General features: G+C 35.8%; 1 protein-coding gene and 1 pseudogene across 1 annotated transcript in view; both read left to right on the top strand.

The window, feature by feature from the left end:
- Positions 1 to 25,052, top strand: part of LOC104850657 — a 264,398-nt gene that overhangs the window by 164,643 nt on the left and 74,703 nt on the right. The window contains exons 71-74 of the mRNA XM_033764494.1: positions 12,607 to 12,712; positions 17,540 to 17,619; positions 24,380 to 24,503; positions 24,617 to 24,726. Of these exons, the coding sequence (XP_033620385.1) occupies positions 12,607 to 12,712; positions 17,540 to 17,619; positions 24,380 to 24,503; positions 24,617 to 24,726 (420 nt within the window). The remainder of the gene's footprint in view (positions 1 to 12,606; positions 12,713 to 17,539; positions 17,620 to 24,379; positions 24,504 to 24,616; positions 24,727 to 25,052) is intronic.
- On the top strand, positions 18,871 to 18,956 carry LOC117286504 (annotated as a pseudogene).

Raw genomic sequence — 25,052 nt, 5'->3', positions numbered from 1 at the left:
GCCATTCTGCTTGCACCCTCAGCAGTAAGCAGTTGTTGTGTGGCACTTTTTAATTGTCAAGTTGGCTTATGTTGTGATTATCAAAATAAGAGACATGAGGGTATGGGCTAACTAGGAAACCAGAGGAACATGGAAAGGCAACCTTGGGAATCATTTTATTGAAAAGATGGGGAGTTTGTTAATCTCCTCTAACCAATTCAGAAAAACTAGAAAGATGAATGTGCTATTTGCCCCATATTTTAGAATTTTTGCATGTTACTAACGGGGGTGTATGGGTGTTAGTTGGCTCTGGTTGCTCCAAAGTGCTCAAGATGAAGTTTCACATCTAGACAATACCGAAGGCCCAAGACCCTGAGTGAGGAACGTGGTGGCAAGGAACTTCTGCAGCGTCAGGGACCAATTGATGGCTCGGTAACACCTATGGCATCCCTTCATAAAACAAGATTTTAAAATGCATCAAGTAAAATTCAGATTATTCTAACAAAATTTAGTTATTATATTAAGATTTACTTATTCAAATATTAAAATTTGACAGTAATGTGAGGTGTATTTTTTAAAATATCAAATAAAATGATTTAGAATGTAACCAATTATGCTGATCAATGGAATTATCAGCTTAAATTATATTTTGAAATATCTATTATAATCTCATCATGTGATATGAAAATATTCTTGGACAAACACATATAGTCTGCTAAGACTTGTATTCTTGTTATTTATATTCATAATCTCAGGGAATGCTTTCATTTAGAAATTAGTGAACAAAAGATTTTTTTTCCTATGTTTGTTCACAGAGTCCCTAAATTACACCATGGAGGTCTGAGCCATTTAGTTTTTTTTTTTCCTTCATCTTATACTTACTGCTATTATTTTTTTATTAAAAAATATATTGTATATATATATATATATATATATATAATTGTATGCAATGATATATATTCATCCTATTGAGAGAAGTGGGGACAGATGAATTTGATGAACTTGGCTCCTGTGATTGTGAAGTCTTGTTGAGTTCAAAGTCCAATGGAGAAGCTGGCTGGCAGGAGACTTGGAAGAGACACAGTCCCAGTCCAGAGGAAGATTGCTGGAATATTCCTATTTGCTCAGAGGAAGTCAGACTTTTCTTCTGTTCTGGCCTTTGATGGATTGGAAAGGCCCGCCTCAAGAGTTCCTCAGAGTTCAAAAACATCCTCCCAGAAACATCCAGAATGATGTTCAATTAAATGTCTGGGCCACATGGTCCAGACAAGTCAGTACATAAAATTCCCCATCATGGCACCCAACAGAGAAAATACACACGAAACACATCGCCAACACACTTGCTCTTTTCTTTTCTATTGCAAATTCTTTTATTTTTTATTAAGTTTATTGGTACAATCTAGGTATACAATACAGTTACATTCATTATTGGGATCCTGTACTTGTACATGATCGGTCTTGATTCTCATTTTTTCCTCTTCTCCCTGCCCTCCCTTCACCCCCTCCTTTGTTAAAGAAATCTCTGTATGAACATTAGAAATAGGGAATCCTAAAATAAAACTAGAAAGGAAAGTAAAAGAGAAAAGGCAATGATGTAAGATTAAAATAATCCTTAATTCTGAAGAGGAAAATGGTCCCTGAACATATTTAAATTGCTTCTTGCTCTTGTAGTCTTATCTTATTCTTTTTGTTTTCATTATTAAGAGAATACTTTATTAGTTTCTGTAATCAAACCCACATAGATATGACCTTACATATTTATGACCTTACATATTTAATACAGTGCATTACCCCTGTATAAATGGAAAAAAATAAAAATAAAAAAATTAACATTTCTAGACCAATATGGCTGTCAGTTTCTGTACAATGCCAACTCAATACAGTAAATTGGGATAACTTTTTCCAAAGTTGACAGCACAGTTAAAGTTTCCAAAAATTCAACTTATATATATAGTATATATATATTTATATAAAAAGACCAATAATAGCAGTATGTTATGCATCAATAGCAGCAACAGCTTCTCCAGATTCTGCAGTCATCTGAACAAAATTATAGACATTCAGCACATTCCATTAAAAAAACAAAAACAAAAAAACAAAGAAATGAATAATATCCAGATAACAGCAAATTTCTGTTGCTGTTGTGGTAGCTGGCACCATTTTTTTTATTGGCATCTTAATCATCATATGGAAAGAGAACATTCTAGAGTAATATCTTTAAAAATAGCTCTGATAAAGCATGGTCACTCCTACCTATTATAAAGCAGGTACAAGACATTTTACATTCACAGAGGTATGATACAGTACCGCCCTACATCAATAATACTAGAATCAGTTTTAGTTTGAAATTTGCTTTGTCTGCAAATAAGATTGCTATCCCTGCTTTTTTCTGGGCTCCTGTCACATGGGGAATTGTTTTCCATCCTTTCACTTTCAGTCTATGGGCTTCTTTTTGCACTAGGTGTGTTTCTTGTATATACCATATTGTTGAATTTTGCCAGTCTATTTCTCTTGATTGGTGAGTTGAGGCCATTGACATTGCTGGTTATAACTGATATGTACTGACTTATTATTGTTATGTTATTGGCCTTTTGTTGACTCTTTTTACTTTTTCACCTTCTCCTTTTAGTTTCTTGCCTTGCCTATTTGATTTGCTTGTTGGGCCTCATGGTGTGGTTGCCTTCATTGTCTTTTTCTAGGATCTTGTTTAGAATTCCTTGTAGTGCTGGTTTGGTATTCATGTAGTTTCTCAGGTGTTCTTTGTCATGGAAGTATCTTATTTCCCCATCCATTTTGCAAGAGAGTTTTGCAGGATGCATCAGTCTAGGTTGGAGGTTGTTCTCTTATAGTACTTGAAATATCTCACTCCAGGCTCTCCTTGCCCTAAGGGTTTGTGTTGAAAAGTCTGCTGTGATTCTGATGGGCTTTCCTTTGCATGTGATTTGTTTCTTTTCTCTTACTGCTTGTAGTATTTTGTTCTTCTGTTGGATTTCTGGGATTTTGATTATTATACGTCTAGGTGTAGATTTTTTTTGATTGTAGCTAGTTGGGATCTTATATGCCTCAGTTATCTGAATGTCAAATTCTTTCCCTCTGTTTGGGAAGTTTTCTGTCATTAATTCTGTGAACAGCTTTTTGAAATCATTTGTATTTTCTCCTGCTACTTCATGGATTCCTGTCAGTCTTATGTTATTCTTCTTTGCATCATCTAGGAGTTGTTGGATTGATTTCTTATAATCCCCTACTGTTTTTAAGAGATGTCTCTTTTCATGGTCACTGACTGCATCTTATCTTCTATATCTGAGAATCTATCTTCACATTCTTTTATTCTGTTGTGTACACTTTCAATGGAGTGTTTAATGTCCTGGATATCTGTTTGAATCTGTTTTATGGATTCCATTTCTTTCCTATGTTGGGCGTTTATTTTTTCCATTTCTTTCTTATGCTGGGCCTTCATGGCTTCTATCATGGCCCTGAGCTCATCTATTTTTTTGTCAGTTTCTGCTCTAGAGTCTCGAATCACGACTTTAATTTTGCTCACCATCTCTATGGTTATCTGGGAAATTATTTCTGTTTTGAATTTTTCTAGAGCGATTGATTGATCTGTTTTGTTACTTTCTGTGCTTTGAATTCAGGGTGTCCTGGTGGTTCACTATCAGCCTTTTCATCCTCATTTGCTCTACTGTTTGCCATTTGTGAACTGGAAGTCTGTCTTTGTGTCTTGCTTAAGTGTTTTCTCATTTTCATTTTTGTTGTTGGGCTCTCCTTGGTTTAATCTCTGGGTTATCACCCAAATCTTCCCGATATAGTTGCGCCCTAGCTTCTGGGTCTGTAATGACCCACAGACATTCTCATCTTCATAACATCAGAGATAACAGCTCATCAAATCAACCACAATCCTTTATCCCAACGTATACAATCAGCAACACATTATGATCAAGAACAACTTGGAAACTGACCACCTGTGGTAATCACTAGTCTATCACCCTTAAACCGTTTGAATTAAATTGAAATCAAGAAGCAGTCCAGAACATGTCTGCAGTGAACAAACTTTTCAATATAGTATATTTACCATTTAATGGCTCAAATAGAGCTAGGACTCAAGACTCCTGATCTTAGTTAGCTGATGGCTGAACCACATGACTCAGACTGACCTCTGGCTGCAAGGCCCAGATTGAGTTCCCCAACCTTCTGAACAGTTGAACTCCACACTGTTCTACTACAGGTTTCTCACGCCCTTTCTTTAATGATATTCAAAGTTGGGAACTCAGAAAAATACCCCTTATGACCACCTCTGCCTCTGCAGAGTGGGTCCAAAGACTGGCACAATCAGGAGGTCAGAGAGTGTGTGTGTGGGGGTTAGGGGAGTTATGAGGGTTTGGGGGACTGCGTGGCTACCTTCCTGGTGTTGGAGCAATGGTGGCTCCAGACGGGAGAAGGCGTGGCTCTCCTTCCCACAGTGGATCAGGGTCCAGGCTACCTTCCTGGTGCTGGAGAGATGGCGGCTCAGGCCACAGTTACTCTTAAAACTTCTTCCCACAAGGAATCCTTCATGGTTTAGATCTAAAATGGCTCCCACAGCCTAGGCTGTGGAAGTTCGTTCTGAAGCTGATTCTGAGCCATCTAGTTTAAGGGCCTCCAGACCAAGACATGTCAGCTCCTACCCTCCAGCCTAGCAGTCCAGCCCAAGTAGCTCTAGCTCTCAAGAGAACTCCCAAGCATCTGTTTATCACCTTTCTCTTGAATTCACTTTGGTTTTTCAAATAAGTTTTTATACTTATGATACATAACATTATGTTTGGATATATTTACTCTCTGTGGAATTACTAAATAAAGCAAACCCAGTACTTCATATATTTATCATTTTTGTGTGATTGCAACACTTAAAATCTACTCTCAACTTTTCAAGTATATAGTATAATATACTTTGAGGTTCTAAGCAGCCAGTTCCCCATGGGGAGGAGCTGGGTTTGTGACTCCCTTGTTCCTTTGCCTAGAGAAGAGATGTCAGCCTCAGTGTGAGGTCTCATCCTGGCCATCCCCATCACAGGCCTTGGGCCACTGTTGGGGAACTTTGTGCTCATTTCATTTGGAGGAGAAAAACTCAGAAGCAATCTGTAAAGTTAGAAGATTTTTTTAGGATCAGTTTTTCTCATTTGTAATATGCTGATATCAGGCTAAAGCTGTGATTTCCAAGCTGTGGAGCATTGCAGAACCATAGAATGCTCTTATTCCCTAGGTGTGGGGAAAAGGGGAAAAGGCAGATTCACAGGGTTCTGAGCTCCTCACTCTGGTTTCAATCATGGATTTATTTTTGTTCTGGGATTCCATTTAAAATATATATATTTATTGGCAGTCCTTTGAAATTTTAAAAGCAGGATTGCTTTAAACTCTTAAAATTATTAAGGATCTCAAAAATTTTGTCTATAGAATTATATTTAATATTTCTCTTATTAGAAATTAAATTATATTTTTCAAAGCAGAAATGTTAGATTAGTACTATTTTACACTCTTGAAAATCTCTTTAAAGTCTGACTTCATAGAAGGAAGTTGGATTCTCATATCTACTTCTGCATTCAATCTTTGTGTGTGTGTGTGTGTGCATGCATGTGTGCCAGGGATTGAACTCTGGACCTTGCACTTGCGAAGCAGGCAGTGGCACGACTGAGCTAAATTCCTGGCCCGGCCCTTCCTTCAATCTTTTGTGATATTATGTCAAATAGCCTCTGGATATCTCCACTGTGACATGTGAGAGAAAGACAGTAAAAGAGAAAGTGAGGAAATATTTTCTTGGTATTTTTATGAAAATAGCTTTACCCTATAATCACTCTGAAAAAGCTTCAGGGACCCCAGAGGTTGGTCTTGAAATTGTGTTTTGATTCCACAAGGAGCCATTGCTGTTGGTGGTGATCACAAAGTTGTCTCCATAACAGGGGCCTCATTAAATGCTGGCTAGATATCTAGGGAAAGCTTGAGTCTTACTTTTTGACATATACTTTCTTCTCTCTATCACATTGTTTCATTTACCACCTTATAGGTTTGTAAAAATAAAAAAAAAATTTCAAACCTTTTACCTTAAATAGGAAGAAAGTTTATTCCTTTTCTTTTCTTTTTCTTTTTTTGTTACTAGGGATCGAACTCGGGACCTTGCTCTTGCAAAGCAGGTAACAGAACCACTGAGCTAAATCCCCAGCCTTCCTTTTAGTAAAGTCATAACATTGTCACATTTACCACAAAAATAAGTTTTTGTTGGCCTTGACAGATATCATCAGAGTTTTGCCAATATTCCCTTGTTCTTTATTTATGTCTGAAGCAGTGAAAACTTTACATGTGGCTTAAAGGATGCTGCTCTGAAAGCTAAGGTTCACACATATTGTTATTTCTGAGCTGATGTTTCCATCTGCTTGTGTGCTTTGGTAACAGAGATATGCCACTACATAACTTCACTATCCCTTTTGCTAACTGGAAGATACTGGCCACATGTTTGTCTTTCCTTTCAAAATGTCTCTGTTACTTTTTCACTGGTCAATCTCTATTATTAGTTAGCAAAGTGAAATAGTAAAGTTAGCTATTTTCTGCATTTCAGGAAATGAATTAGACTAGCCAGAAATGTCTGTCATTATGTGTCACAAATGAACACAGAATGTGGGGAATTACGAGTAAACTCTATGAAAAGTATAAAAAGATCTTGTGTAATAATAAATCCCATAAATCTGCCTTCTTGATCTTTTGCCAACATATAGTCCCAATCTGAAATGAGATCTAGGTAAATTTCTCTTCTAATAAAGGCTACCTTGTACTGGGTCAAAAGATAAGGTGAATATGTCATTCTGGGAGTTTATAAATACAGAAGCCTAGACTCTCTTTGTGTGCATGTCTACATAATTTCCCTACATGCTAAAGATTATTGTTGGTATTATCACTTCTGGTTCATAGATGCTATCCAAAGAATCCACAAACCCTTCACATATTATTGAGGACAATGGGAATGAGAAAGGATATCACTAGTTTGGAAAACAGCTTTTCAGCTCCTTAAAAAGTTAAATATACAGTAACCCAATGACACAGTGATTCCATTCCTATGTATAGATCCAAAGAATTGAGAATACATACCACAACAAAATGTGTATAATCACAGCAGCATTGTTCATAGGAAAGAAACAGTGGAGACAACCCAGCTGATGAATAGGTAAACAAATGTGTTATATGCCTATGCATGCATACCACTATGTAGATATATAAAGGAATGAAGGAAGATACTTGCACAGCCTAGAATGAACTTTGCAAGCATTCTATCCAGTGAAAGAAGTCAGAACAAATGGCTACATATTGTATAATTTTATTTATATGACATATAACCAATGACAATAACCAAGTCCCTAGAGAACAAAATTGATAAATTGTTGTAGAGACCACAAAAGAAAGGAATGGGAATTACTACTAAAGTATATATAGCTTCCATTGGGGTTAATAAAAATGTTTTGAGATTGGTTTGTAATAATGGTCATATAACTTTACAAATATACTTACTGAAAACCACTGCATTATAAAAGGGTTAATTTTATAGTATGTCAATTATATCTAGGTCAATCATAACTCACTTTATCTAAGTTTAGCATAAAAAATGTAAAAATGTAAAGATAGTCGTGACCCACTGAAATGCCAAGAGAGGTAAAGAATCATGTTTTCAGGCTGTGAAGTGAGGCAGAAGACCCAGATCACCCTGCTGGAGCTTGGACTGCTGCTGCCCTTAGCATTGGTCTGACAGGATTCATGCCCCAAACTGAGATAGGATACCATGCTTCCTGACACCTATTGCTCTTGACACAGATATCTCCTCACCATCCAGGACTCTACATGGCACCCCTTTCTCTGTACTTTCTTCTGGATCTCAGCCACTCACAGACACATCCGATCCACTGCACCCAGCCCTCTTCCTCTAGCTTGGTAAAAAGAGAGACTGTGAAAGAAGATTTTCTAGGTCCTTCTTTGGGAAGACAGTTTTCTTATTGTGAGAAATTCCTTAATCATAGAGTTTTCAAAGCTGTGGAGCAGGAAAAAGGCATGGAAAATATCCACTCTCGGTATCTTACTGTAAGACTACATAGTTTCCATTTTTCATGATGCTTTACTCACTTAGAATAATTGAGGCAAAGGCATATTTGAGTAAATAAAAAGCTGTGTTAAACTAAGAGGACTTTTTAGGACAAAAGTGGAGAAAAGAGCAATTTAATGAACCAAGAGCTACTCATTCTTTACCTCATTTATTTAAAAAATAATTACATATTTAAAATTATCTACATATGGAGTGGAATGTTGAGCACTGGAAATACAACCATGGGAAAAACAGGGAAGAATGTGTCTCTTGAGCCCTGTATGCTTATGGACAAACAAGGGAGCATGATATAGATGGCAAGCAAGCAAAGTAATCAGATATATGAGCAGGAACAAAACGGAGGGATAACTATTAGAAAAAAACACCCTTCCTTTTTACTAACAACGAGAGCTTTCTCTTTCCTCACAAGGAGAGCAAGGGCTCTTTTATGGTATGTTGGGAAATGCACTCCACTCCTCCAACTGTGGTCAAATTTATGGGGCAGTAAATTGATTGTGCTAGAATCTGGCTGCAAAGGTCCAGTCACCTTTGCTCAGTTCTGAATCAACCAGGGACAGCCACAGCAAAGAGACTATGAGGTGAGTACTTCTGCCAATGCTGATTGTGTTTTGAGCAAATAGGATCTTTTTCTTTTGTAAATTTTCCTATTTCCTGCTCTGCTAGGTGACCTATATGCCTACATTTTATTCTGGACGTGGTATTTTCTTCCTTTTCTATAGAGGATAAAAAATGAGGATGAGATAGTGCACAGAGGAGAGATTGTGTGTGTGTGTGTGTGTGTGTGTGTGTGTGTGTAGAACAGATGGGGAGATCTAGTGTGAGATCTCTCCCTCTCCCTCTCCTTCTTCCCAAACTATTGTGTTGAACGTGCTCCCTCAGGAGGGTTAAGGAGTTGTAGAAGATGTTCCTGATTCTGGTTTGTAAAGGCTGGAAAGAAAAATCTCCCTCTGAAAAGAAGCTATACTTGGAAAAGGAAAATAATGGATGGCCAGTGCATTTTCTGAGATACTTAGTTGTGGGCCATGGTAAAAGAAAGTAAATGAAGAATTATGAATAATTAAGGTTGGTTCCTCAGATTCCTTTCACAGTCTGAAATTCCACCATTGGAGATTTGTACTTTATACCTTTAATCCTCATGGTCTGACAGATGTTGTGGAGAGAGAACTCAAATATTAGTTTAAGAAGTGGTAGCTCAGAGTTTGTCTCAGCTCTACAACTAATAATTACAGACAAAATCCATTATTATTATTATTATTATTTTTATTGTTATTTTGGTACTGGGGATTGAACTTGGGTCCTTGCATTTGCAAGTCAGGCAGCAGAACCACTGAGCTAAGTTCCCAGCTAGTATTCATTTATAAAAGAGAAATTATGGTGCCTGCATGACCAACTTTGATGTAGAGACTTTATTAGAATATAATATGATATACATTTTATGAGGAATAGAGTAAATATTTTGAGTAATTTAGACTGCAAGTAAGACATCTGATAGATTTTAGTTAATAGGAAAGAATAGCTAGGTCATAAACCCCAATTTCAAGTTCAAACACTAGTTTGTCCAAGAGCTGAATGTTTTTCCTAAGCTCCTCTTTGGAAAGTATTTGTTGGTCCTTGCTCCTCTTTTCTCATTTCAGTACTAAAGTGCTTCTTTCCTTGGGTTATTACACGCTAGACTACTGGCTACCTCAATTAACTGTACACTTAGATTAAACTGTAGAAATAGTCATGACATTGGGCTATAGAAGAAAGATGTAAGGTATAGGAAGAAGAGGAGAAGCAAAACAAAAAAGAAAATTAGGCGCATTGATTTATAAGTTATTGTTACATAAGTAGTGGTTTAGTGTGGTGTAATTATATGAGACAGGCAGAGTATGAGAGTATCATGAATATTTGCTCACAAGATTAAAAAATTTATAGCTTATCTAAAGATCATTAAGACTTGAATATAAGAAATACCAATGACTCTGTGTTGTGCCACTGGGGAAGTGACCCAAAGATATGGGGAATACAGTCTGGCTGAACTGTCTGTGAGACCCAATGGAGAAGAATCAAAATGATTCTTAGGTATTTTAAAGAATGAATTGTGGTTCTTTTCCTCAGTCTATTAATTATTTGAGGGGCAGTTGGCATAAATAGTGACTGGAGTGTTGGGAAACATTGTTTTATTTTCAAACACATTCATTTTTGTTAAGTCTTTTGAACACTCAAGTGAGACATTGAACAGGCTATTGAATATATGAATCCAAATCTCTGGGCTAGAAATACAGGTTAGATTGCTGACATATATGGTATAAAGTAATGTGAGTAGATGGGATTGTTCAAGGAGAGTGGGAAGTTTTAAAAGAGGACTTCTGTGAAAATATGAGAATTATTAATATGTAATGAAATAGGAGATGCAAGATATAAGTTGGAAAAGTGCCAAAAGTGTGGGTGGAAAACTGAGATTGAGCAATACTGATATCTAGGCTTTTCAGTGGGCAAAGAGTTTCAAGGAAGAGGGAGTGGTCGATAAGTTCTAGGAGATTAAGACAATACCTGATGTATTTAACAACTACATCACTGATGACCTTGGCAAGAGCAGTTCCAGTAGATTGCAGAAAATGCAAGCAATACCAGTAATATGTAAGGAAGGTAATCAGCACGGTGTGTCATTATCCTTTTGGAAAATTATCCGTGAAAGGAAAATGAATTTTAAAATGTTACCTAGAGAAGAGTCATCAATAATTTAGGGTGACTTAGAAACATTTAACAGGGGGAAAAGCCATTTGGAGAGAGAGGATCATAATGGAAGTAAAAGGAAGACTAATTGGTGAAGCAACTGAGAAATCCAGTAAGTGTGAAAGCCAGAGAACAGGCGTAAAAATTATGCTTGGACTAAAGATGAAAAACTGCTTTGAGAACATAGGGTAAAAAATGATAATTTGCCTAGTTATGCATAATATTTATAGAACTGCTTGGGTTGAGAAGCAGGGAGATGACAGTTTCTGCAAAACATTTACTTTTCCTTTGACAGAGATTATATTGGGTAATAATAGGATGACAGAAGCTAGGCTTAAAAAGGCTTGATTTTAAAAATTCATTTCCATGAACAATAAGAGGAGCTAGTAAGATAATCAGTCAGTTTTGCAGGCCCATTGTTTTTATTATTTATTTATTTTTTTTGGAAATTATGAGTTCAAGTGGTACCTATAGGAAGCTAGTGCATCAACTTCATGACAGATATTTGGCCTGATTGTTTCATTATATAGTTTCAGTCAGAAGAAAAAGTTAAGCAATAGACACTGAGGTTTAAGTAGGGAAAAACATCAGGAAGGGCTAAGAAATCGAAAGGAAATGGGAAAAGAACAGAAATATCAATGTGATCAAAGAAGAAGGAAGATTGAAATAAGACAATTGGAGAGCAAAAAGCACATCAGTTTATAAGCAGTAAATGAGAAATAGGATTTAGGATTTCAAAAGTGGAACAATTCTGGAGCACGATAAATTCCGGGGTAGAGCTGTAGTGTGTGGCTGATGGAAATGGGGTGATGATGAAAGCCACTCAAGCTGAGGACTGTTAGAACTTCAAGGTGCATAGTATTGGCTTTATTATAATTACAGCAAAATACACAGCAATGCATGCACAATCTGATCTCATTTTTATAGATGAAGAAACATAGGATCATAAAGGTAAACAACTCTTCTGTTATTAAGAAAGGCAGCATAAGAATTTGAGGCCTTTGAGTCCATGTTTGTACATTTTTCAATAGAGCAGAATATTAGCATTTAGGTCCATAAATGATCGCCAGGGTTACTGTGAGACATTCAGTTTATATGAGTCTGTGGGCTGTGAGCACACATCTAAGCATCATGGTGCAAGTCAGGATCAGGTTTGTTTTTGTTACCAAATCCTTAAAAGGATCAGTGACTCCTAAACTGTTAACAACTCAGCTTCATGCCATAGGAATTGGAAGAGATGAATTTAGTTCCTGGTATTTTCTTTCTCCCTAAGTTGTATCCTCTTTTCCACTGCAGAGGTCAAATGATCAAAGTGACATCAGAAAGGGGTTTGAAGTCATCTTAACCCCTCTATTTTCACTCTAATTCTTTATGTCTCATATACTTTTACTTGGAAAATATTCAATATCTTTGCAAACAAAAGGTAAGAGTCCTAGAGGTGCTGAACTTGTAATGAAGTTGATGACATTGTGGATAAGTAGAAAATATTCTCTGGATTATGTAAAGAGGAACACTGATGATCAGGTTCTACTGTAAATAAGTTTACATTTTTTTCTTTTGTTTTTTGAGATAAGGTCTTGCTATATAGTTCAGGCTTGAGCTCACTATGTAGTTCAGGCTGGCTTCAAACTCAAAGTGATCCTCCTGCCTCAGTCTGTCATGTGCTGGGATTACAGGCAAGTGCCACCCTGCCCAGCTACAAGTTCACATCTTGATCACAATGCCTATCTGTTATTTATTTGGCTGATGGGGCTCTGTGGCTTGTTTTAATACAATTATCTCTGTCCATCTAGATGGCCAAGAAGCTCACTGTCTTGGAAGTCCTTCTGATCATCTTCATCCTGATAGCTGTAGTTGCAGACATCCTGTTGCTATTTCTTCTTTTGGAGGGACGTTCAGGTAAAGGTGATTTTGTGACTGCTGAGTTGAAAGGGTGGGAACGGAGTTGGGCCATTTTTTGGATACCAAAGAGATTTTTTTTATTCCTTCTTTCTTGAGCTTGTCACTGTGTTGTTGTGTTCAAAATCCATACTCACAATTAATTTGAGTCAAATGTCAAGATAAGCTATTTTTTCCTAACTAAACCTTGAATATTAGGGTCTTCTAGGTGCAATTCTAACAAGATACAAAACTAGATTCACTAGACACCTGCCCTCCCATGCAGACTCATGAAGTAGAATTCTCAAGGAGAAAGAACAGTTAAAGAAACAATGCCCAACTTTACTACATCATGGAAAAGGCATAGGTCACAGGAAAATTGAGGGCTATATTGACCTGATGATATGCATTGTAATTAGCTTCCATTTCATATTATTATGGAAATAGCTATGCTTTTTTGAAAGATCTTTTTGAAATTGTTCACTTTCTCCTTTCTTCTGTCCTTTGCTCTCTCCCTCTATGTCTCTTTTACTTCCACATACATATAGAAACATATTTCTCCTCTATATTCACATTACCTTCTAAATAATAAAATATGTGCAGTACAAAATTTTATTTTCAACGCAAATTGAATTTGAGGCTTTGCTCTGCTTGCTAAAGCTCCTTTATAGATGTGATTAACCACATAGTGAAAAGAAATTGTACTGATAGCAGAACACTTACTTGCACAGTATCTCTTTGACCCTCTGCTCAAGGAACATTGAGGTACCTGCTGGAAAAATCACAACTTTCGAAGATAATTGAAAAATCAATGATGTTAATCACTTTGAGCCTATTCCTACTTCTTTCCAAAAAATTTTTTGTAGATGAAATTACTATTCAGTTTATAAAGTTTCTTTTACATAAAACTAATCTTCCCACCTACATTCATACCAAAACACTTTGATTCATCCAAAGCAGGTCCACATTTAATCATTTTACACACTAGATTTTTCTCTGAGATATTTTTGAAGATTTTTGCATGAGTTGAAAAGTAGATTTAAATTTTTTTTATTGTGGTAAGAACATGTAAAATGAGGTATACATTCTTAACAGATTTTTAGAAAATATAAATGTTACTGTCTATAGGAATAATGGTGTGCGTCAGTACTACAGAACTTATTTTTCATAACTGGAATATGTGTTTGCAAGCAATTATCCACTTTCCCTTCCCCTAACACTTGGCCTCTGCCATTCTATATTTTGCTTCTATGAGTCTGACTGAGTTAGGTATTTCATATAGGAGAAATAGTTCAGTGTATGTTCTTCTGTGACTACTCTATTTCACCTAGCATATTGTCCTCAAGTTTCATCCATATTTCTGCATATTACAGAATTTCTTCCTTTTTAAGACTAAGTAATACTCTATTATATATCACATTTGCTTTATCCATTCCCCCTTTAGTGCATATATAGGTTGTTTTTATACCTTCGCTATTGTGACTAGTGCTGAAGTTAACATTGGGAGTGCTGATATCTCTTTAAAATCCTGACTCAAATTCTTTGGATGAATATTTGGAAGTGGGATTGGAGAGTTATATGGTGGTTTCTTTTTATTTTTTTACTTATCACATATTGTTTTCATAGTGACTGCACCATGTTGCATTCTCAGTAACAGTGTGCAAGAGTTTCCATTTCTTCACATCTTTGTCAACAGTTGTTTTTTATTGTAATTATTAACACTTATTAACTGTACAAATTAGTGGCTTTCAGTGTGACATTTACATACATGTGTAGACCTTCACTCCATCACGTGCACCTTCCTTCCTGCTGTTTCTTGCCCTTCCTCATCTCTCATTTTATTTTCATAACAACGATCCTAGTAGGCGTGAAGTGCTATCTCATTACAGTTTTAATTTCCATTTCCCTGATGAGTAATGATGTTGAGCACCTTTTCACATTTTTGTTATCCACTTGTATGTATTCTTTAGAGAAATATCTATTCAAATCTTTTGCTCATTTCTTTCTTTTTTTTCTTTTGGTACTGGAGATGAAACGTGGGACCTTGTCCTTGCAATGCAGGCATTAGAACCACTGAGCTAAATCCCCAGCCCTCTTTTGCTTATTTTTAAAGTTGACTATTTGCTTTCTCACCATAGAACTTTCTGAGTTTCTTATATAGTTTGGAAATTCATTTCTTGCCAGATGTGGCAAAAATACAGTGAATATTTAAATGAAAAATTTAAAAAAGATTAAAGTAAAACATTTTCATTTATCTTTCTCAAAATACTCTCTCTTCCTTCAAACACACTTGTCCCATCATTTTTCCACTTTCTGAAGCAGTTCTGAAAGTCCTCTGTTTTTGAGTGGCTTTAGTTGCTTTGTTATGGCTGTTGTATCCTGAATCAGTTCAAAATATTTATGGTAATTTTTTGTCAAGGTTTTATGTCCTCGTCCATCTTATTCACTGGGCGCAGTACTATTCTAATTCTGGCTATTTCTCAAAGTCAAAATGATTATGAAAGGTAAATGTTTTGAAGTGATTCAGGACATCACTTATACTTTTGTTGCCCATGCTCTTGATAAAACTAATGTCATGAAACTTTTACCATAGGTTTTCTTCTAGGAATTTTACAATTTTGGGTTTTATGTTTAAGTCTTTAATTTTGAAACAAATGTATGCATATACATTAAGTACAGAGCCATAAACATGGTAAAGAGGTAGTTTGGAAGTTATTTCAAATGAGAACAAAAGCATCAAAGAGAACCTATTATGCCCACAGAAACTGTTTTGTCTAAAGCATCAGATGAAATCCTGGGTTTTGAATGTCTAGGGAGCCCACTGACTCAGTCCTATTTCTGTTGTTACATAGGGGAAGGTTTGACCAATTTGATAAGGCTAAAATAAGAATGACTAAATCTGAATGAAAGTGTATAATTTATGTGGGGCCAATAATATCCTCCAAGTGTACATCAAAGTTGTTGGAAGAGAGCAGAACAAAACCAAACATTAGCAAACAAGCGAATGAAAAAAACCTCTAAAAGTGTAATGCAATTTGATATTCACATGTAAAGTACGTGGTTTGGGATTCCTACCTGGCAATATTCATGAAAGTTAGTCAAAATAGATCAAAGACCTCAATGCAAGAGCCCGAACTATAAAGCTCTAAGAAGAAAACATAGGAATAAGTATCTGTGACCCTGGGTCAGGGAACAGTTTGTTAGATAATACCCAAAACATGTAACTAAAGAAAAAGTAGGCAAACTGGACTTCACAAAACGGAACACTTCGTGCTTCAGAAGACATCATCAAAAAAAGTGAAAGGCTAACCCATAGAATCAGGAAATGTGTTTATAAATGCCATATCTGATAAAGGCTTAACATTTAGGATATGTAATGAAATAAATTAAAAAATAAAAATAATCCAATTTTAAAAGGAAAGGATTTAAAGTGATATTTCTCCATAGAGATATATAAATGACCCTAGTCCATGAATGATTTCAGCAACATCAGTTATTTGGAAAATACAAGTCAAAACAACAAGATTCTACTTTTCACTCAGTAGAATGACTAAACTAGAAACAAATAACAAGTATTATTTAGGTTACGGTAATAGTGGGGTCCTCATTCCTTGTAATAAGAATATAAAACAGTATAGTCAGTTTGGAAAATAAAATTAGCAATTGGGATGGGGATTTAGCTCAGTGGTGCTGCCACTTGCAAGGTTCTGAGGTCGATCCCTGTTACAAAAAAAAAAAAAATTAGCAATTGCTCAAAATATTGAAGATAACCTCATGACTTAGCAATTCCACTCTTGGGTATACAACCAAGGGGAATGAAAACATGTTCATACAGAATCTTTTATATGACCATTCATAGCATAGTTATGTACACTAGTCAAAAGTGGAAACCCAAATGTATATCAACTGATGAATACATGAAAAAAATTTTAATCCACATAATGAGCTAGGACTCATGAAAAAGAATGAAGCACTCATACATGTGGCAGCACAGAAGAACATTATACCAACTGAAACAAGCCAGGCACAAAAGGCTCTTATATTGTCATGCTGTTTATATGAAACACTCAGAATAGGCAAATCAATGGAGAAAACAATAGATTCTTTTTTTATCAGGGAGACTTGGAAAAAGGAAATAGGGATGTGAATTATTTATAGGGTGATGAGAGTGTTTAAAATTACATGGTGGTTATTACATGTATTATGTTGTGTTTTTTGGGGGGAGGTGGTGCTGGGAATAAAACTCAGGACCTTGAGCTTGCAGGGCAGGTGCGTTGCTCCCTCTGGCTCCCTAGTTGCATGTGTTATGTACTTGTACAAACTCTCCATGATGAATGTAATCATTATATACTGCAAATATGGACTAATAAAAATAAAAATTAAAGCTGGGCATAGTGGCACATGTCAGCAATCCCAGTATTTGGGAGGCTAAGGCAGGGTGATTGCTGCAAGTTTGAAGCCAGCCTGGACTACCCAGTGAGACCCTGTCTCAAAAAACAAAAACAAACAAACCAAAGCCAAAACCAAAACCAACCAACCAACTTACCAAACAAACAAAAAACCAAAAACTCTAAAAGAGCAAAAAACTGAATTGTCACTGGAAAAAGCTTATTGTATGTAAATTGTATCTCAAATTGAAGAAACAAAGCAAAACAAACAAAAGAAAACCCCAACCTAGGTGGATTGAACACTTGGAAAAGTGTACAACCTTGTGTGGAAATGTAGATACCAGCTGTCCCTGATTTGTTGGTTGAAAAATTGGCTGACAGTCTGTTACTTTGCCGCTTTCCTTTTTGGAGCTGTGCTTACACTACAGATTTTCAACTTTGTCCTTTAATTTCTATGCAGAATCTTCATTTACTCCAGAGTGCCCCAAGATCCCTCAGTCGGAAAGAATAGACTGCGCACCTCACCACACAGTGACAGAGGTCAGAGCAATGGGGTTCCCGCTGGTGGCCTACCAGGCTTTATTTAAAAGAAATGAGGGTTAAGTCCAGAGAGTGTGGTGGTGGAGTGGCTTATAGGCCTGTGATTTGTGGGGAGTTATTTTTCGTGCTTTAATAAAAACATAGCAAACATTAAGGAAGTGAAGGAAGCAAGATGGAGGAAAGAGAGAAAGAGAGGAAATAGTGTTCTAAAGTCCAAAGTGGAGGGAAGTTTCAAATATTGTTGACATATAAATGTGATTCCAAGGTGAACCATGAAAAGGTTAAATGTTTGTTAGCTGGACTACACATTCCTCAAGAATGAGGCCCGTATGGACGACTAAGTTCCTTGGAGAATTCAGTAAATTGTTATGACTAGAGTCTTCTGGAATTGCACTATTGACAACAGGGGTCCTAATGAATATGTGGTACAGAACAAATTTTTCTCCCTGAGTGGCTTCTATAACAATATCAACTATTTGAATTCTGTTTAGCTGTGATTTATGATTTTGTCATAAAGGTTCTGTATATATTTAGATTTTATTTTTTTACCATGGATTATCACAATATTCTGATGTGATATCAATTATGACTGTATGGAATTTTAAGTTAAATTGAACAATATTGAAATCTTAATAGTTTTAAATTTTCTAATTCCATAACGAGCTAAAACAAGTAATATCAACAAGTATGAAAAAGGTGATGGGGAACCAGAGGAAGAGGAGGAGAGGAAGAAGAAAGGGGAAGGGGATTAGGAAAAAAAAGCTATAAAATGTACCTGTAACTACTCCCCAAAGTGACTATAAACTGCATGAATTACAAACATGTTTTAATAAAATAAAATAAACAATAACTAAAAACATAAAAAGACTTTTCATTTCTACCACTGTGTGTACATGCACATACACACACACATAAATATATGTATATACATATCTTAACTGATTGTTGTCTCTGTTTTATTGCTCATAAATAATGAACTTTTTCTTATGTTTTTATATGTTTTTTGTATTGAAAATATGATTTATTATGTTTTCTAATGCTTTTATTATAATGTTTCCATTCTTAGTGGTTATTTTATATGTATCATTAATTTTTTTTCTTTATTGGTACATTTTAGGTATACAATACAGTTACATTCATCATTGAGATCTTGTACCTTTGCATGATATATATCTTAGTTCTTATTTTTTTTTCCCATTCCCCTGGCCTCCCTTCACCCACTCCACCCTTCCCTATTTACAAAGACTTTGCATCGCTTCTCGGCCTTTTGGCTAAGATCAAGTGTAGTACAAAGACTTTGCTTCCATTTGTTTCTTATTCTCTTTCTTTTTCTCTTTGCCTTTTCTGTACCCTTCCCACTTCCCCTAAACCTTTACACCTTTTTTCCTATTACACAATGTCAATTGTACATTTTGATCCTTATTTACACTTTTAGTTTATCACACCAGAGAAGCTATTCGTTATTTACACCTGTGTGTACTATTAATTTCACCTAAGCGTATGTCCTCTATGTGAATCCACTTAGCTATAAATGTCTCTAGTTTCTCATTCTTTATGGCTGAGTAGTACTCAATTTTATTTAAAAAAATCTTTTTTATCCCGTCTCCAGTTTATGGGCAATTAGGCTGTTTCCAAGTTTTAGCTACTACAAACTGTACCACTATAAATATGTATGAGTATATATCACTGTGGTATGATTCTTTTAATTCTTTTGGGAAGATACACAGTAGGGGAATAGCTGGGCCAAATGGCACTTCTAATCCTAGATGTTTAAGGGATTTCCATATTGATTTTCACAGTGGTTACACCAGTCTGCACTCCCACCAACAATGGAGCAGGGTTCCTTTCTCCCCACAACCCTGCCAACATTTGTTATTGTGTGATTTCTTGATAGCAGCCATTCTTTTTGGGATGAGGTAGAATCTCAGTATTGTTTTCATCTGCAGCTCTTGAATGACCAGTAATGTTGAACATTTTTTCATATATTTATTTGCTGCTTTTACTTCTTTGTTTGAGAAATGTCTATTCATTTCAGATGCCCACTTTGAATTGTGTTTTTAAATTGGGGGTGGCTGATATTTTTGAATTCTTTATATATTCTGGATAGTAGACTTTGTCTAAGGAACAGCTTGTAAAATTTTTTCCCCACAGTGTAGGTTGACTCTTAGCTCTGTTGGTGGTTTCTCTTGCAGTGCAGAAGCTTTTTAAAAAGATGAGATCCCAGTTGTTGATTCTTTGTACTAGTTCCCATGCTATTGAGGATTTGTTCATAAAGTCTTTTCCTGTGCCAATGTCTTAAAGAGTTCTATCTAACTTATCTTCCAGCAAGTTTTTTTTTGTTTTAATATCTAGATCTTTAATCCACTTGGATTTTAGTGCACAGTGAACGACAGCAGTCTAGTTTTAATCTTTGACAAGTTGAAATCCAGTTTTTTCAACACTATTTATTAAAGAGCCTATCTTTCCTCCAGTGAGGATGGTTGGCTCCTTTGTCAAAGATAAGGTTGCTGTGTATGTCTTGAGATGTTTCTGCATTTTCCAATCTATTCCACTGATCCTTGGGTCTGTTTCTTTGCCAGTGCCATGCTGTTTTAACTATAGTGGCTTTGTAGTATAGTTTCAAGTTGGAGATTGTGATACCCCCTGTCATGTCTCTGTTGCTTAGAATGGCTTTTGCTATTCTAGGTCTCTTCTGGTTCTAAATAAATTTTTGGATTGTTTTCTCTAGTTCAGTGAAGTATACTGTTGGGATTTCAATCAGAAATCTGTATAGCAGTTTTGGAAGTATGGCCATTGTCACTCTATTGGTTTCTCTTACCCAGGAGGGATGTCTTTCCATTTTTTAATATGCTATTCAATCTCTTTTTTCAGAGTGTTGTAGTTCTCAATGCAGAGGTCTTTTGCTTCCTTCATTAGATTGATTCTTAGATATTTCACTTTTGGGGGGATGCTATTGTGAAAGAAATTGTTTCCCCAATTTCTCTCTCAGTGAGTCTGTTATTTGTGTACAAGAATACTATTGATTTATGAGCATTGACTTCATATCCAGATACTCTACTGAATCTGTCAATTAATTCTAGAAATCTTTTTGTGGAGTTTTTTGGGTCTTCTATATCGAGTATCATATCATTTCCAATTAGAAATAGTATAGACAAAATATATGCTTGTAATTAGAACATTGTTCTTCTAGTTAGAAAGTTTTAGTTATGGGAATGGAATTTGGGTGTGAGTTACTCTGCCTTCAGCATTTAGGCTTCAGCCAGTCTCACTTCTATAAGCAAGCCAATTGTGGGCTAACTCTTCACAGCCTGCCTTGGGCATAATCAATATTACAGTCCTCTGCAGTAAATCCTATGTTTATATGTGATTTCCTTCTGAAACCCATTCTGTTAAATTGTTAGCTTGTCCTTTTCACCAATATCACACCACCTTGGTTATCATAGCTTCATAATTGGTCTTGACATATGGTCTTATAAGACTTCCAAATCACTGATATCATTCTTCAAGATTGTATATCCCATTCTTTGCCCTTTAGACTTCTCAATGAATGTTAGCCTGCCAATTTTCTCCCACAAAATCTACCAGAAATTCAATTGTCATTGAATAAAATTTACTGATTGATTTTGGGATAATTATCATTTTTATGAAATTGAATATTAAAAGTTGTAAATGTGATACTGACTCCTTATTTATCCAGAGTTTTATTTTTGAATTTTTATTTTTATTTTTACACAGTTTTAATTTTTAACAATTAATATTTAACTCTACAAAGTGCTATTATTAAATATAAAATTCTGCTTCTCTGTTGTTGGCATAGATTTATAATTGATATTTGAATATTGATCTTATAACAAGATGTTCTTAACTTTATTTATTCTTTTCAATTTTATGTAAAATCATTTGGGGTTTTCTGATATGATAATGTTATTTGCAAATAATGACACAGTTTTTTTTCTATATATAGGTTCCATTTTCTTTCTCATCACATAACTATAATCAGACTCCTTCCCTTTTAAAAGTTTTAATATGACTTAAGAGAGTTAATCTAAAAGGCAACTTGAATAGAGTAGTTTTAGAAAATGAAACTTTCTGGAGGCTGACTCTAAACTTAAAGAAATATCATTGCAGTAAAATACTAAATACGAAAGTGAAATTTCTTAATTTTGGAAGAAGTTGGATATATATCATTTACAGAATTTAAACATCTATCAGAGACTCTATGAAAGACATGCTTTCATCAAATAGAAAGTGGACTCAATAAATTCCAAGGCAATTTTCAGTTCTTATATTAGTGAATAATGTCTGATTGAAAATCACATAGAATTTATTTGCAAGATAGCTAGAGATAATCTTTTGAAAGTTTAGTGTTAAAGAAAGAATAAAGACAAGGAGACTTGTGAGTCAACACGATAGTTTAGGCATTTGTGTTACTGTAATGACAATAGGAATGAAAAGGAAAGAAAGCAATGCTGTCACTATACACATGCATGGAAGATATATGGGGTTTGAAGGATTAGAAGTTAATTGTCTACAAGGTTTGACCTTTGGTGCCTGGGACTGGAAGAAGAACATTAGAGCAGATTGCACCCAAGAATGTATTTATCTGAATGTTAATTACTTTTTATGGAAGTCTGCAGGCTTTGAAACAGTTTATGGCAGTGAAACAACCTTGTGGACTCAGACTCAGACCCCATTTGCAAAGTGGTAGAGGTTCTCAGTGTCTGTCTCAGACTTAGGACAATCATGCAGAGGCCAGCCAGAACCCCAAATTCTTTCTTCACTGATTTCCAGTAGTCCTTTTTTTTTTGGTACTAGGGATTGAACTCAGGATCTTGCACTTGCAAAGCAGGAGGCGGAACCACTGAGTTAATCCAGTAGTCTTTTTTTTGTTGTTGTTGCTGTTATCTGAAAAGTATGAGGCAAGAATGTCAATTAGATTTATGGAGAATTAACAAATATTTAAATATATCTTGTGATATAATGTGCTTTTTCATAGTAGGTACTGATTTAAATTATATCAATATGAAGGTTTTACAGAAAATTATATCAGATGCTGGTATTGAAAGTACTTGTCAGTACTATACCTTTTGCAAATGAGTTGCATTGTGACATATTCTTTATTTTTATTTATTTTTACAGCTTTAATTAAGTTTATTGGTATGTTTTAGGGATACAGTACAGTTACGTTCATTGTTGGGATCTTGTACCTCTACATGACAGGTTGGTTCTCATTTACAAACACTTTATTTCCATCTTTTCATTATCTCACATTTTTTTCTTTTCCCTTATTACCTTTCCCCTACCCATCCCATCTTCCCTATACCTTTAGCCCCTTTCTTCCCATTTCACAATGTCAGTAATCTTATTAGGATCTTATGCATTGTTACAGTGTATTCACACCAGAGAAACTATTTGGTATTTACACATGTGTGACTTATTTATTTCACTTAGGAGTATATCTTCAATATATATCTGTTTTCCTATGAATGAATCCATTTTCTCATTCTTTATGGCTAAGTAATATTCCATTTTATAGAAAAACTACATCTCTTTATCCAGTTTCCAACTGATGGGCAAATGGGCTGTTTCCAAGTTCTGCTATTACAAACTGTGCCGCTATTAACATGGGTGGGCATACATCACTGTGATATGATTCTTTTAGTTCTTTTGGAAAGGTACCCTGCAGAGGGATGGCTAGGTCCAACGGAACCTCCAGTCCAAGCTCTTTGAGGTACCTCCATATTGTTTTCCACAGTGGTTGCACCAGTCTGCACTCCCACCAACAAGGGAGAAGGGTTCCTTTCTCCCCACAACCCCGCCAACATTTGTTATTGTGTGATTTCTTGATAGCAGCCATTCTTTGTGGGGTGAGGTGAGAAAAAAGAAAAAAGAATCCAAAAATTCATTTGGAACCATAAGAGACCTAGAATATTCTTTATTTTTAAATAACACAATCTAGGGCCTGGGATTTAGCTCAGCAGTTCGGTGGCCTGCCTTGCAAGCGCAAGGACCTGAGTTTGATTCCCAGTACCAAAAAAAATAAAAATAAAAAAAATAAATAAATAACACAATCTATACTGAATGCATTCCTTTAATAAAAGTTCAGACATTATTATTAGGTACAGAATAAATCAGAGTAGTCCTTAGTCATGTTTTCTCTGTACATCCAAATCCCCTTCCCAGTTATGAGTCAATAACTTCATGTACATCTTCTTGGTCTTTCTATGCCCATTGTTCTTACCCAGTGTTCTCAGCATAGCAAGTTTGTATTTTTCAGTCTACTGTGTATGGCTGTCTTCCCTGCTTTAGTGGCCTTTCTACTGTTCACCTATCTGACAGTTTCTGGGGCTTTAGGAATTAACTTTTGCTTTTCCTATCTGGAGTCCTCTCCACTGTATTCTCAGCCTTCCAGCCCGGTGCAATGGCTGGTGTGCATATTCCCCCAGCTTCCCTTACAGTCTCTTAGAACACATAACTCATCATACTGTCACCACTTTTCAAATTGTCTTGATTTCTTGCTAGCCTGTAAATTTTCTGAAGGTACACACCACTGTATCTCATTTGTCTATGTTATAAATTTCTTGCTGATTGATAAACGCATTTAAATAGCTCCATAGCTGTATGAACAGGTAAAGAATGAATACATGATGAATGTAAGTATCTTAAATTCCTCTTGAAATAAAAGTTTATAAAGAAATGGTCAAATAATGCTTTCCTTCCTTTATTTTGTATAATGCCAACTCTGTGCCTATCATTACAGGATATCTGCAGAAGGCAGTATAAGTGCTGTTGGGATCCCGTGGCAGATACCAATGCTCCTAGTTGCTTCTTCCCCAGGAACTGGGGTTATGAAGTCAGCAGTGGCCTTGAACATACAAGCATGGGTGAGCACTGCCCAAGTGTATCCCCAGGGGAAAACTCTTTGTATGTTAGTCTTTTTATTACTACAAAAATCAAAGTTAAAAGTCTCTCTCTTGCATGGCTCTTCATATTCTAGGGTTCACTGCCCAGTTGAAAAAGATTCCATCCCCATCTCTATTTGGAAATGATGTAACTGATGCCCTCTTCACTGCTGAATTTCAGACATCCAATCGTTTTCACTTTAAGGTTGGTTTGGGCGTTAACCAGTCCTGGGAGTTCCCTACCCTGTGCTCATTCATACCAGTTTCCATTATGTTCTATGCAAATGTGTGGAAGCAGAAAGTATCTCCATTCCTCAATGCAGGAATCTTGGGATAGGATGGGCAGGGTAATTTTTATTTGACAGGCCACGTGGTGGTTGAGTGATTTCTTTCCACAAAGAGCCGTAAGGTCAAGAATCAGAAGCTAGGGCTGGGGATGTAGCTCAGTGGCGCTGAGTCTACCAGCAAGCATTAGGTCTTGAGTTCCATTTCTGGTACTGGAAAAAAAAATGAATCAGAAGCTATTCTCAT

The sequence above is a fragment of the Fukomys damarensis genome, unplaced genomic scaffold, assembly GCF_012274545.1.
Source record: "Fukomys damarensis isolate Sample0158 unplaced genomic scaffold, DMR_v1.0_HiC HiC_scaffold_16, whole genome shotgun sequence".
NCBI classification, from domain to species: domain Eukaryota; kingdom Metazoa; phylum Chordata; class Mammalia; order Rodentia; family Bathyergidae; genus Fukomys; species Fukomys damarensis.
The sequence above is the reverse complement of the archived record's forward strand: the minus strand, read 5'-3'. Positions and strand labels throughout refer to the sequence as shown.